We start from the raw sequence: 15,486 nt of genomic DNA, 5'->3' as shown, positions 1-15,486 counted from the left end.
GCAACCTGGCATTTCTCAGGTGAATTTTAGTATCATAGGCTTTTTAAATGGAAGTTCTCCTTTTTATTGCTGATTGAAGAATTCAGGATAGGATGACATGAACAACATTATTCTGGAGCATTAACCGGATGAAAGTGTGAAAAATAAAGCCATTGCCATTTCCAAATTAAAAATGCAGTTTGTAAGAAGTATGGAAAAGGAGGTCTAAGAATGGGAAGCATCAGAAAGATTTATGGAGAAAGGCAATTGCAAAAAAGAGCCAGAGAAAATAAAAGTAGCTAACACTAACAGAGAAGATGATAACGCTTGTCATAAGTAGTGGAAATGTTGGAGGTAAGCTGAATTTATACTGTTGCTCACCAGAGATTAGCCATAATAATAGATCTGGAATATGTGAAGTAATAAATGAAAAATGCCTCTGTGCGTTTGTCAGCAGGGAGTAAACAAATCCTGACAAGAAGTCAAATTTCCAAGAAACCATGTTGTTGTTTAGTAGTCCCAGAGATGTTATGGCTCCATGCTTGAGGCCTAGTACGCTACCATTTCAGGGCCCGAGCAGTGGAAGAGAAGGAGAACACTTGACTAGCTCCTAAGTTCTAGAAGCCTCAGCTGCTATCCTGAGAGAAAAAAATAATGTTCAATTTTAGGCATATAAATTTGTGCCATTTTTTCTAGGGATTAAGATCATGATGATTTTTTTTATTATCCTATGCTGATTTTTCTGCCCTTAGAATTAGTTCCATTGGTTTATTATTTTTATTCATGCTAGATCACTAACCTAACCATGCTAGATCACTAACAGAACATATTTTCTCTCAATTGTTTCTGGAATGCCTTATAAAGAGATACTAATTAATAAAAGAAACAGATTTAATTCATAAAATGTACACTTTCCAACAGGGAAAAGGAGTTGGAATGCTCCTGATGCTGTAAACCAATAACACTTAACTAGGACTAAAACCCACTGGACTTGTGAGGGCCTTCTCCTGAGTTAAGTCATGCATAGGATTGTGCTATCTATACAGCTATCATCTGTATAAACATCTGTATATTGTATATATATCGTCTGGAACCTGGATCATTGCCTTATTGTTCAGCATTAAGAAGAATTAGAAGGCAAGTAACAACAATAAGGAATTGGGAAGATCTAAATAGCTATGTGGTAATAGATTAAAAATATGGTTTACACAGTGCAAATAACACACTGAATGAATAATAACAAAGGGAAGTTCTGGGTATGGCTGCGCACAGTTATCTACTGTCCATATTGGAGAAATGGTAGGAAATACAGTAGTACATATGATAACATGGTTAGTATTATGATTTTCTGTAGTGAACGTTGTGTCCCACTTTGGAAGCTTGTATTGCTGATTGTGTAGTACCACCAATAGGCAATCTATAAAAAAAGACTACGTGAGTGTGACATTCTTAAAAGTCTGGAATAGAATAGTGGGAGCTATTAAAGTCTGGCACTGGCACCCAGCGTGATTCTTTTAGTTGCCTTATTTGGTGCACCTCTTCTTTTTTCTGTCTTGTCTTTCACCCCATTCTGCTTCTTCTAAGAAATCGTTCACTTGTTAAGTGTAATGTTTAAAACCACTGAAGTTTATAGAATCATCTGAATGTGTAAGTATTGTTTTCAATTTGATTTTAGTTTACTTTTTTACTGAAAACCATTTTTGTACTTAAACCCAAGCCTTGCTTTGTACATATTATAGAGTATTAATCAGACAGCTGCCTCTTAGCCACTTTAGAAGAAACAAGACTCAAGCAATAATACTTGGATAAAGTAGCCACAAGCTGTGAGACATGTACCATGACATCATCACCCCAATGATCCCCTGTAGGACAAACACATCCATACATACATAGGAGAATTGTTCCAGGGAAACAACGAATGACCAAGGCAGCAAAGGCTTTCTCTAGGGCAATTTTTTGTCTTCACAGAGTCAACATGGTAGAACTTACATAATGCTACTGTAATGCTGTTTTTTGTATCTTTGCAGTATTTTCTTTTGAATGAAATTCCCATCAGTTTGTAGAAGACTACTTCATTAGATCACATCTGTCTGTCTGATCGTTTTGCACCAATACTAATGCATAGTAATCTTGTACAACAACATTGATGTATTTACACAGCTTAAATAATGTGTCTTTCCTGCAATCTCAAATGAATACACATGTATGACAACCTCTGGTATTTGTATTAAAGCATTAAATAATCTTATAACAAGCTGGATTTTTCCAGTGGAACTCCATTGCTTAGATTTTAGAAAACGGAATTAGGAGCAGAATTCTTCGGACTATTTCAAGCACAATATTTCCATATCTAATTAACTGTTAGAAAACTTATATATGTTTGTTTACGGTTTGGCTTATCATAAAAACATACTGTTGAAAAGCATTAAATGATAGATTATTTTGGTCTTTAAGCTACCCAGTCTCGCAAGTTCATTTATTTCTTGAGATTCTATTTATAATTTCCAAAAAGCTGAAGCATAATGAAAGGTGTACTTCTTGAGAGGGCTTAAAAGGAAGAACCAGGGATGCTTCTAGGTGAACAGGAACTTTTCACTGTAAAAATTTAGCCTTGATTAGACTTTTCCAGAATTTTATCATGTTGCAGCTTTACTCACTTTATATCAACCAGTTGTTCATCTTGACAAGATTCAAGTAATGAACCTGGCAGAGATTAAGACAGGTAAAGTTAGTCTTCTATAAAGTAGATCCATTAAAATCAATGGAATTAAATTAGTTATGACTAAATTATTTTTTTTCTTTCCCAGTGATTTTCTTTCACAAGTGTTACATTCTAGTAGTTCCAAGCATGACCTACCACTACTACAAGGGAGATTTAGCATTTCATAGAAAAAAACCCCAAATTAGTGGAAAAGCTGGTTTTGGGAGGCAGTTGGCAAAATTTCTTCTGCAGGTTCCACTGGCCTGCCTCTTTCCAGAAAGCAGTGTTAACATTCTCAGGTTTCCATGGAAGTGCTAAGTTGCTGTTTAGTAACAAGCTGTTTAGTAAACAGTTGGGTTGCTTATACAATGGAATTTTTGGGCAGAAGAGAATTAGATCAACAAAGTAGCCTGTTAAATTCTGCTTGATGTATTTATTTTTAACCCAGTTGACATAAGTATTTGACCCACCATGTTTCGATGTTGATTGTCATAATTATTAAACAGAAAAGTGCTTGCTTGATCGTAAAGTAATAGTATGTTACCCTGCCAGCCGACTCTCCAGCCAGCCAGCCTGCCTGCCTTCAGTAGTCTTACTAAGGTAATTCTGCAACTGTTTATGGGTTTGACATGAGTCGAAATGAAGACATAATTGTTTTATGATATGCAGCATCCAAGGACAGGCAAGCTTCTTTGGGTATTATCTCCATCACTGATTGGACATGAGGATATTTAAAGGCAATTCATGAAGAGCTGAGCCATTGCGAAGATTCTGAGCTGTGCAGTTTATAAGCAGGACAATTTTTCCATAGAACTGAGGTGATAACTTTACAGAAGGAGATACATGCAGAACTAAGGTGTACATTTGTGGGGTTGTTTTTTTCTTTTATGGTGTTGTTCCATCAGTCCTAATAATGGAATAAAGCATGAAGATGTTGGCAGGAGTAGTTTGCATTACTCAGTCAAATGCTGTGGTTGAACAGTTCCTCAGCCTTCCAGAATGGTTTTATATATATATTTATTTATTTATTTATTAAAACATTTCTATGCCGCCCCATTCGCCGAAGCCTCGGGGCGGCTCACAACATAGGTTGAAGAACTGGAAAATGTCAGGATAGGACAAGAAGAATAAAATACCACGATTCCATAGAGTCTAAATGTTACAGCATGTGCAAATATTTCAATGATGAAGGAAATAATTCTAATCAGAAGGAACCCTTTCCAGACTAGCAGCATGAGTTTGTGGATATTGTGATAAAAGCAATAATGCCAGGAAATATCCAACACTACCTAGTTAAAAGGGACTTCATTGGAGCAAATCTCCATAAAAGGTTTGTGTAGGAAATAAGCAGCCAGTCCAGTCCCCAGTGTTAAAATCTTCCCTGAAGCACTTTATGGATATCTTCAATAGCATCAGGATCAAATTGTGGAGCTTTGATAAGAAATACATATTTTAGCTTGATTACATAATTGTAATGAGAAGTCAGTCAGACATTGATTTCAAAAAAGCACTTGGAAATTAAACATTCTGAGCTTTTACAGAATTCCATTTCACTCCAGATGGTAACATGCTCGTTTCATCGGAGAACTCAAGAATCATGCATGCTCACCAATTAGTATATGTCCTGCATGCTTCCATTGGTGCATATTTTCAGAGAAGCATTGCAACATTGGAAAACTTCTCATATGAAAACATGCAAGAGCTTTGTTGAAAATGTTCTGCCAAGAGTTGTCCATATATGCAATAATCAGTATGGCATGACACTGATATTTGATATGATTGTGCGAGGATTTCTGAAAGAAGAAAGTAGCGTTAAGGTATGATACTATCCGGCAGCCAACACTTTTATCAGTGGTATTCCATTGTATGCCTGTCACACATTGAAGCAGAGGCTGAAGCAAAGGTTGTACTTTTCAAAACATAATGACATAGAATTTTTGTCAAAAACAATAGCACATTGTAAACATGGCAGAGAGTCTGAACATTTTCATCAGGGCAACCCGGAGGAAGGTGATGCAATAATTATTCTTTATGGCGTCAGTGCCAGTAAAAAAAAAATCTTTTCAGGAGTGTTGGTGATATATTCACTTGTCACTGATGTTCCCATACTGCTGATACCCTGGTATGCAGAATTCTGCCAAAAACACTCAGTTAAGAACAGAAAGAAGCCCTTCAAATAATTCTAACTCAGTTCAGCCCTAACTGAAGAAAGAGCCAAGGTGCATCTTATCTTTCATGTGTTCACTAATACTGGCAAACCACGAGATTTTTTGACACAGGCAGATCAGGTTGTACAAGGAATCTTCCAAATCTTATGCAGATCGAGACAGCATGTGGTCTTATATTTTTAAAGTAAATCACAGCACATGTACCTTTTTTTAAAAGTGGAGAAATTTGCCCAAAATACAACCTCAGTTTGCATAAAATGCACCCACACTTTGTGTACATATGGCTATCAATTTCAAACATATTCCATAAATTGTGACTGTATTGCATGCAAATGTCTCTGCTTTTTTAAAAAATGCAAATCACCCACTTTAAAAGCAGAAGTGGGAATATTCTGCTTGCAACTGTCTAGTTGATGAGTTACATGAAGTCCGCTGAGCACAAGAGGATAACGTTCTACAGAGTTGCCCATACATAGGCAAAGGTACCAGCGTCAAAAAAAACCTAATCTTGCAGCCACAGTTTTCATGCATTTGGGCCATGAAGCAAGCCTCACTTGAGATGAAACTGCTGAGACACTGGAAACATTTTTATGTGAGATCTGTACTTACAACTTGACACACAGAAAGTCATGTTGAAGGGATACAACTAATAAAATTCTTATGATGACACATATCAAAGTATATTATATGGCAATGTTCTGGGCACATGCTGATGACTCACAACCTAATTTCTATCCCTCAACTGTGTGTGGATGAAAACATGAGAAAGACAGGAGCCATTTTGTTGTCTTGATTTCTGAGCACCGCAATCCATCCTACTGTTCAACAGATCTCAAGAAGGGATGTGACACTGAAAGTGGAAGTGCACTAGAAGATGCTTAAATGAATGTGTATCATGTATCGAGTTGTGAATTGTCATCAACTGTTAAAATGTGACAGAATGTGTAAGCATTTTCAATCAGGAAATGAGGAATGTGATACACAGAGTGACAAATGATGCAATCCTTTGAGTGTCAGACAGTATAGACACCCGTCATTTTTGGAGACCCAACTGTGGCATCAGAAAAAAATTCCAGCCTTGTAGACAGGCCTTCCTACTTAGAGCTGGCACAAAAAGTACCGTGCCACATGAGCAGCCTCAGAGATGGGGTTAAGTGGAAGGGGAGAAGACCGGTACCAGCATGATATAGCGTATCCTGCTGTCACCTCAGCTTCCTTCTCTCACACTCCAAGGTCTGACACTTAGACTCATCCAACAAGTTTTCTGAGTGTTTTGCAGGTTGCATGAAGCTACACTGCATAGGATGCCCATAATTCTTTGACTTTGGAGGGTGACAGGCATCTGGACTGGATTCTACCCTAAGTGACTGTTACTGAGGCACATCTGTTAATTAACTGTATAGCAGAGCTAAGCATGATAAATTAGTTCCAATTTGTTGTAGAGCAGGATTTACCCAATTTAGACATCCCAGATTCAAAGTCCATACATTTCTGAATTTGCAATTCACAGATCAAAAAGTAAGAATGAACAAGCAGATAAACCTATTTTAGTCAATGAGAGAACATGCATATTTTCCCAATATGCACATCAAAATAAGCAGAAACTTTTGTAAGAAAAAGAACAAAAGCTGCCATTTTTCTTGGTGAGGCTCAGAATAAGCTTCAAGGAGGAACTAAGGGAACCTCAGCAAGCAGGATTTGTAATTTACTAAATAGTATGTGTGGTCATCAGACCATTATACCATCTACCAAGCATATATAACCTTTTATGATTCTCCAAGCTTCTAGTTAAACTGCTTTTGATAACATTATTTTATTTATTTCATTTTTCCCTATACTGCTCCATATCCAAAGCTCTCTGGGTGGTTTACAACCCCATAAAAGCAAGATAATAAAATACAATGAAAATGCATAAAACCAAAGAAACATTTATTTTATTTTATATACTGCCCCCTTCCCAAGACTCTATTAAAGGTAATTTTTTTATTTAAAATAATTACTTTAAACTACTTAAATTGTTTAACTACTATAATAAGCAATTAACATTTCCCAAGGTAATGGAAGTTTTTCTTTTTGAAAATGGAAAGCATTATTGTAAATTAGAGCATTTTGATGCAAGCATCATGCCACCATAGCAAAACAATTTTTCATCTTTTTATAACTTTGTATAATCATCACAATAAATTTAATGAAAATAATAGAGTAGGGGCCATTTGATATTATTATTATTATTATTATTATTATTATTATTATTATTATCATAACATTTCTATGCCGCCCCTTGCCGAAACCTCTTATAAAGAAATGTTATATACGATCTGAATACATAGCAAAGACTGCCACTATTATTACTGATGATGATAATTTTTCATCATCCTCCATTGATAATGCACTTTTCAGGATACTAGTTTTAGGACAAGGCCCATTAGGACATTTCCAGTGAAATGTAAATTTTTGGAGATCTAGAAACTAATCTGTGTATGAAATGCCATATCAGTCAGAGCATTAGTTACAGAAATATGCAGGAAAATAAGCCCAAATTTGCTATACTTCATATTGAAGCTTTCCAGACCCAAACTAATTCTTCTTCTGCTACAGAGGGCTAATACCAACTCTGGTTCACATCAACTCATTCATGAGTTAGGATGACCATATCATGCCCACATCCACATATTAAATTACTAAATGAATATTTTTTCTTTATATTTTTTCATTAGAATGCCAAACCAATTTATCCTATTCAAGATAACAAGCTACAGAGTTAGAGGAAATCAGTAGTTTAATATTAATGAGCATAGAATTACACAAAAGACTCCACTGTTAGAAGGGCTTTAAACCAACCTGTGATTATGAATGTCAACGTGGTAATAAAATGGATAATGAGCTACTTACACAAGAATGCATTCACCTTTCATTAACTGCTGGACAGCGACAGCTGGTGCCTTGTAAAGTTGATGGTGTACATTCATACACGATGCCTGGTTCCCATTTGTTCTTGGGTTATTCTACGAGTGCCTCAAGTCTCAAAGAATGGTTGTAGGCTACACAGAGCCTAACTCTGGGTCATTCCCTCACCTATCTCCGGATTAATTGCCATATTCCACGTTTCTTCTTTGGTCCCCCACTCTCTCTTCCCTCAGTTCCTGTTAGGATTAATCTTTCCTTGTATGAGAACCAATCTCAAAAGAAGATGGAGAGGAAACATATAAAATCTTAGTTCTATACGGGGCCCAACTAGATAAGCATACAGCAGCGGCTCCTGCTGCTCCAAGAAAAGTATTTGCCGTTTCTCCTGCTTCATAGCAAGCAGATCATGCTTGTTTCCTTGTATTGCTACTCAGCATTAGCCAGGATGCTCAGGAAGTGGGCTGTTACGGTGATATTGCAATGACATGTCCACATCTTCCTGAAGCCTTACCAAAACGAACGAAGCAGTTGCTGCATACAGGACAGCACATGTTCATTGCACATAGGATCTCCTAGTATGCATCTCCTAATACACTTCCATTTCATGTGGTGATTAGCCCAGGAAAAGCATGCTGCACTTGCACTCAGACACTACCTTGGGGACCTAGCAATATCAGCACAGGCTCAGAGAGGAAATGTTTGTTGAATGTCGAACAATTCAAGAATTTGAGAATGAATTATTTATTTTATTTATTAAAACATTTCTATGCCACCCCATTCGCCGAAGCCTCAGGGCGGCTCACAACATAAAATACAAAAAAATAATATAAAGAAGTAACAATATAAAACAAGTAGCAATGTAAAAAGTTCTGTAGTTGACCACTCTTCGTGTGCGTTCATCTGTAGATGCTTCATTTTTATTTAGGAAATGGAAGTTTCCCATTTTACCCTTTAAAAAAATGGGACTTTGTTTTGTTCAATTATGATGAACTGAATGCTCCTTTTTCTGCCTTGATGGAGCTACCATTGTTTCAGAATGTGATTGGCGGCTCCTTCATGCACATGGTGGGCATGTCGTGAGCAGAGCCAGCTGGAGCCGGGGGTCAGACTAGATGACCCAGGAGGACCCTTCTGACTCGCTCTGTTTCTGTGTTTAGAGAAGTGACATGTCCCTTTGTATGAGTCCAGACTCAACAATTTCCCGTTCCCCTAAAAGCTGAAGAAAACATTGTTATTCCGGGTTTATAGGTGGAGAACTGAGTTTGAAAGTTAAGGATTCATATTTTAAATCCAGAACTTCTAGATCCAGACTATGGTATCCACCAAGCATCAACCTTTTACTGAAGTAAACACAATAAGAACAACAGAAACAACAGTTGAAACTGCAACTACTTAATAGTTCGGAAAAGCAGGAACAGTAATCGCCTCCCCCCTTTTTTAGTAGTTGGAATGTTTGTAGTGACATGTAGATTTTTCATAGAAGCACTGCAATTACAATAAATGTCAGTTCGATTAATGTGTTGGTATTTGGGTGGGAACTAAATCTTTCACAAATCAGCCATAACTGGTGGATAGTTTTAGGGCTGAGGGTAGTTTGTTGTACTCCAGCACCAGGTTCAGACAGCGCAATAGGTCCAGCAGCCAAGCACTGCAGCTTGAATATGCAAAATGGCCACTGTGCACAGCAATTTGCCATGGCTTAAATGAGCCGCTGTGGGCTGCAGCAATCATGTAAACTGACTCAACAAGTAATTGTCACTTTATTTTCAGTGTTTTGCTTCTTTTTCCATTTTCAATCTCATTTTTCTTATCTAACTGAAAACATTAAATTATCATGTGAACATTCCACAATATGTATTGGCCACATTACGCGGGAAGATCTTTCTTTGAATCGGACCTGAGAGCCAGTTTTGGTGCAGCTGAGTTTGGGGTAAAGGAGGAAAACAGAAAGTACACCAAATACCTACGTTTGTTAAAGGAAGTAATTGTGGCTTTCATGCACAATTTAAGTCTGTACTTAAAGATATGAAACTACTGTGTATGTACTCACAACTGTGTCTATTACACATGGAAACCTTTTACAAAATCTTAATGGCTTCTCAGATAAGAAGTGATAAAATTTTGTAATTTAACCCATGTGTGTTGATTTTGCAAGTGATTTGGTTCAGATTTGAGTCAATTGCGAATTGCTAGCTGTGTCTGAAAACAAGTTGTACAGAACCATTACAAGAACTCAACTTCTTACACACTTTTTAATTACTGTTACGGTGTAACGCAAGATAGCAGAAATACAATACTTTTTAAAAGAAAAAGGTTGATAAAGCACATATCAGCATATCCCACAAGTTACTTTGCATGCCCTCTCCCTCTCCCTCTCCCTCTCCCTCCCTCCTTTCCTCTCCTCCTCTCTCCCCCCCCCCTTCAAACTGCATTTTCAGTATTGTGTTACTCTGAAAGTATTGGTAGTCTAACAAACCTAGGCACTCAACTCATGTCTAGACTGTGCAGTACTTACATGGTAGTTGCTTACTATGTACATCCTATTTTGGAGAAAAAAGCCATTCACTGCTAACAGCTAAGCATTCTGCCGATACATTTTTTCTTTTATATTGAGCACATGCAGTCATAATATAACAGTGAAGCAAGATGGACCCAGTGGCTGGCTGCAAAAGTGTGCGGGGGATTCTAGTGATTTTTTAAAGTGTGGAAAATGATTAGGGTGTGAAACTCGCCAGCATTGCTCCATGCTTTCAACTGTCTTGCTTAACTCTGGTAGCACTTCTGCGTATATGTAATCATGATTCAGCAGTGTGTGTGTGTGTGTGTGTGTTTTGTCTGAGCATAAAGGTAAAAATAGTTCATTCCTGAATGGATAGCAATACATTTTTTCTTGGGCTATTTTAATTTTTGGAAATCAATATTAAATGGGAAAGCTTGAAATACAACTGAAAGTGATACAGTTACAAGAAAAATAGGGCTCGGTAGAGCCATTCAATTTATCCATACTCTTGGTGTCCTCAGTATTTCTCAAATATTCTGGCTGAGACTTCATATTCACTTGACCTCAAATTTTGGTTGAAGTAATATGTACTTTAAATGGTAGACATCAGAATATGTATTTCAAACAGTCTGTTCTGTTTATTAGTATGAGTAGACAGCAGTGCTTGAGTTGCAAATCTAGAGTCCTAGTCAAAACGGAGATACTGAATACATGTTTCTCAGGTATTCAAGCAGTCTTTTATACTGCTATCAGTTTATTATTCTCAATATTTTTCCATTCTATGATTCCTGGGGGTGTGGAATATTCATCATTCATAGAAATTTATGTCACCACATAATCTAAGTAGTAAAATTACATGAGTATGGTCTGTTGGTTGGACTAGATTGGGGATCTGGACTTAGTCCCCAATCAGCTTTGAGTGACTTTGGGCCAGTCATGGACTCTCAGCCTAACCTACCTGACAGGTTTGTTGGTGTGAGGATAAAACTGAAGGGGGGAACTATACAAGCTGCCTTGGATTCCTCTGAAGAGGAAAAATGGTGGGATAAAAATAAAATACAATAACAATAATACATACTTTGTGTCAGAGTCTAGGGGAGTGCATAATCTTCTGCCAATCCTGTCCTGCCACAGCAATTGCATTGCATAGGTGCCCTCCCATCAGTTGTCCTATTGCAATTAAAATTCTTGGGCAATGCAAAACAAGAAGGAACACTTGTTTTTGGGAGGAGGTAGGTTGGAAATGCAGTCACCCTCCCACACTTCTACTTTAGGGGCTTCTAGAAAGTGCCAAGTTTCCCTTGTGTCGATAGTGTGTCTTGCATGCAAAAGAACTGGCAGGATCGACTGCTTGCAGAAGGGAGGCAGCAAGGTAGAACGTGACCTGTGTGGTTAAAAGCACTCCTTGGATTATTCAAATATTCAAAACCTACAGGTTGCCCCAATGTTATAAAACACATTTAATATTTAAGTATACAGCTATTTCAATTATCAGAAGATAGCTGTGGAACAGAGCCATCAAAATATTTGAGTAATATTTATAGAATTGTGGATTAAATTAATATTTGAAAAAAGAGGGAGGGAGGGATAATTCTTAATTAAGCGCATGTGGAATATCTGCTGGTCTTAAATAATTCCAGGTAATGTAGAGCTTTCCAGTTTTCATACCCAAGCTTGGCATAGAATTGTTTCTGCTGGAAGGCACTGAGATTTTGTTTCAAGGTTATTCATAGTAGCAGTCTTCAAACTGAACCAACATGAACACATTATTCTTTTTATGTAGTCTTCATTGTTATCTTTTGTTTCTTTTCCAGAGGTTATTATATAGTAATTGTGCCTTTGATAAAGAAGTCTGATGGGAAATTCATGAAACCGCAAGAGAGCCCAGACGAAATGGAATTAGATGAGGTACCATGTGCTTATTTTAGCTTTTTTTCCTGTAAAAATGTTTTTGATAGAAGCAGTCATAAAGATTGTGTCCAATTAATGTACCCATGTCAGCAAGTTTGACTTTTTTTATATATCTTATCATTTTGTATTGGAGTTAGCCTCTGGGGGCAGAAGCAAAAAGCTAATTACTTAAATTAAAAGACATTAAGTTGCAATGAGGCACGCAAACTGTCTGATCTTTGTTGGCATTAATATTTTATTCCTTGCCAATTGTAAGACATAATGCAGAAGGTGAAATGAGTTGTCAGCAAAAGTATAATCACCATTGATATGAACTCCCGTAAAGGTCTGGTTCATTAATGGGGTGTTTGCTAAAGCTGAATCAGATGCTAAATTGCAATTTGCTCTGCAGTTTAACATTTGACCTCCCTCGTAGTCTCTTTACCTGTTTCTTCTGTGCTGGAATCATCCTAATTAGAAAACATTTCTTCTGTCTCTCAAGCTCCTTCTCTCTCTACTCCAGAATTAAGCACCAAAAAAGGGAGGTGGGGGGGAAACAGCTTGCATAATCACAAAAATAGGAACTGAGCTGTTGAACAATAAACATATTTTAGTACTGTTCTGGATTTTTCCATCTTTTCACTATCTCCTTCAAGGGGAGGGGCAAAAAGGAATTGTATCCTAAAACTGTGGAATGGGGTGGTAATTTTAGAAATGTTTGTCAGCGTGCAGGGATTATAGGCTCACCTTACCATAAGGCGTACCTGTCGGCAGTGCACAGTGCTTGTTTCCCCTTTCTGTCCTTGCCGCCTCTTTGGCTACTCAGACTTTCTGGAAAGCCCTCTTATGATTTAGGCAGGGCTTCTTCCCTTGGGGCTTTCCAGTGCTGCTAACCTGGGAACTGGGAAAAGCATTCTTGTCATTCCTACTTTTGTATTTAAAATGGCTTTTAAAACCACAACAAAGCAACCTCCCCTTTTCTCCCCTGCAACTACCATTTCACAGGAATGGGACAAAGAACATTATCTTCCCCTACCTGGAAAATCATCTTAAACTCCCCCTGGAGTAAACATGTGCAGCAGCTTTCTGCATGATCACATGCCTTTGTTCAGCCCCGAAACAGACAGGGAATGTTGGGAAGGAGAAGGTACTTCAGCCTTTCTTGCCACAGTGGGGTTTCTAAGACCAGCACATGAAGTTTTTTCCCCCAACATGCTTTTCATTGTAAATATTGAAATGTCTAGGAAAAGACATAAGTATGCACAACTGCTGAGTTTCCTGTTATCCTAGCTGGAAGATAACACACATAATGGAAAGCTGCCTTTTGCAGCCATGGCTTCAGATTTCTGTCTGTGCAGCAATTTAATAAATTCATTATTCTGATAGGTTGGAAACATGATAGAATTAATTTTAGCTCCAAGTTGATTTTACACCTGCCTGCTTTTATATTCTTTTTCAAGTTTTTCTACACAATTCATTATATCCAGGTGCAGCCAACTTTGGTGGTGCACTTGGAATTTTCACTGGCCTCTGAGAACCTTTATTAGCTTAATCTTCCTTCAAGAGGTTTAGGTTGGTGTACATGGCATTCTGAGCCCCATTTTATCCTCACAAAATGGTGATGAATAGGTGATGTTGAGAGATAGAAGTAAGCAAGGCTGAGAGATTCAGAGTTACCCTTTGATTTTCATGGATGGACAGAGAACGGAACCCAGATACCCCTGGCCACAGTGTCACACACCACACTGACCAGACTTTTCACTTGTAGCTACTGACAGAGCCTGGCCAACGGCATCCAGAAACAGCAGTGATGATATTTCATCACCAGAGCCTTAGTGCCTCAGAACATACCTTTAAGCATAGACAAGTCTGTAAACCCTAGAAGCATAACTGAAATTTATTTGACACAGAAGAAAATTGCTTTATTTGGGAATAGTAGAAAACAATAGAATTAACAGAAAAATGGTAGAAGTGATAGAAAAGTATAAGTGTTAAAAGGCAGAAGATTGGATTCCATTTCTGATAAATCTATAATCAGTTAATCTAATAAATTAGTGAGTTAAGAAAAATTACTTGGAGTGGATTTGGTTTTCATGTTAATATATTAAATCATCACATTTGGAAAATATTTTTTTTCTTCATCAGTACCAAATGACTAGTACTTTATAGGTTGTCACCCAATCAGTCTTTTCTAATGATATGCCTTGGTTTCACATAAAGTTCAAGCAGAATTGACATAGTTTGGTCTGATTCTGAGTTGAAGTGGGTTTTCCTCAGACAATAGAACTGAACCTGCTCCCAAATGAAGCTTTGTTAGCAACTCTAGTACAGTGTCTTTAACCTTCAGTTCTTTAAACTGCTGAGTGGGGGAATGCAGATTGAAGGACATGCAGTTGAATGACAGGGTCACAGTCAACTTCTAGGGCCCTTTTTTTCACCAGAAGCTTCCATCACTATACCTTGGGGAAAAGATTGAGTTTCATTAAGTGTTCAATAAAATTCCTGTTTATTTCCATTCCTCTTAGTGTCACATTGTAGCTGCTTAGAAGTAGTAAGTACATTGATAAATTTCTGGTGTGGTGAAGTAGTTTGACTTCAATTCTGTCTATTCATGATTTCATTTTTTCAGCTTAATTCAATGTTTATATTTGCCCCTGCAAAATCTTTGTTGCTGAGATAACCTTTGATTTTCCAGTTTTTTGGCATCATTGTCGCCTCTTTGTGTAGCAACCTTCTTGAGAAAAATAATTTGAATTCAGTTCTGCAGTTTTTCCCCTGTGTGGGGTTATGTCACGTCTGTGATATTGACCAGATTCACACAAACATTCTTGTTTATTTAATTAATGAGGGTTACAGTGCATACTGGCACTATTTAAACTATGTAAGCCACTGAGGCACATATTTTCAATGGCTTTTCATGTCATTCAAAGCTGGATGGCAAGGATTAAACAACCCTTGGGTAGCCCATGTGTTGTTCTAGGGATATCCAAGTGTTATTTAACCCTCATGTAACCCACACCACTCAGGATCACATGACACAGCAACTTGCATTTTCAAAATCATATCTCTCATGCATTGCAGCCCACTGTGGCTTAAATAAACCATTGTGGGCTGTGGTAATCATGTGATCCGGCCCATTATCTCCCTGTTTTTCCCTGTGTATCTTCTGTTGCCTTTTCACAATGCCTTACTTTTTCCTTTCTGTCGTTCTTGGATTCCATCCATCATTTCATTTCCCTCTCATTCTTGTTCTCATTCAATAGTTTTGCTTTGCATCGTTAATGCCATTAATTAGAACTGTAACATTATTTATAGTTTATCATTTTTTCTTCTGCAATTCC

At 37.5% G+C, this 15,486-nt stretch overlaps 1 protein-coding gene across 17 annotated transcripts in view; it reads left to right on the top strand.

Moving 5' to 3' along the window:
• The window catches only part of PTPRD (protein tyrosine phosphatase receptor type D), a 530,840-nt gene that overhangs the window by 400,188 nt on the left and 115,166 nt on the right, over window positions 1-15,486 (top strand). For all 17 annotated transcript variants that reach the window (XR_006416251.1, XM_044445966.1, XM_044445967.1 and 14 more), the window contains one exon: window positions 12,070-12,163. Coding sequence is in view for 16 of the 17 variants with exons in the window: in XM_044445966.1 (XP_044301901.1) it covers window positions 12,070-12,163 (94 nt within the window). In the remaining variant the exon portion in view is untranslated. The remainder of the gene's footprint in view (window positions 1-12,069; window positions 12,164-15,486) is intronic.

The sequence above is a fragment of the Varanus komodoensis genome, unplaced genomic scaffold, assembly GCF_004798865.1.
Source record: "Varanus komodoensis strain SLA01 unplaced genomic scaffold, ASM479886v1 scaffold5, whole genome shotgun sequence".
NCBI classification, from domain to species: Eukaryota; Metazoa; Chordata; class Lepidosauria; order Squamata; family Varanidae; genus Varanus; species Varanus komodoensis.
The sequence above is the reverse complement of the archived record's forward strand: the minus strand, read 5'-3'. Positions and strand labels throughout refer to the sequence as shown.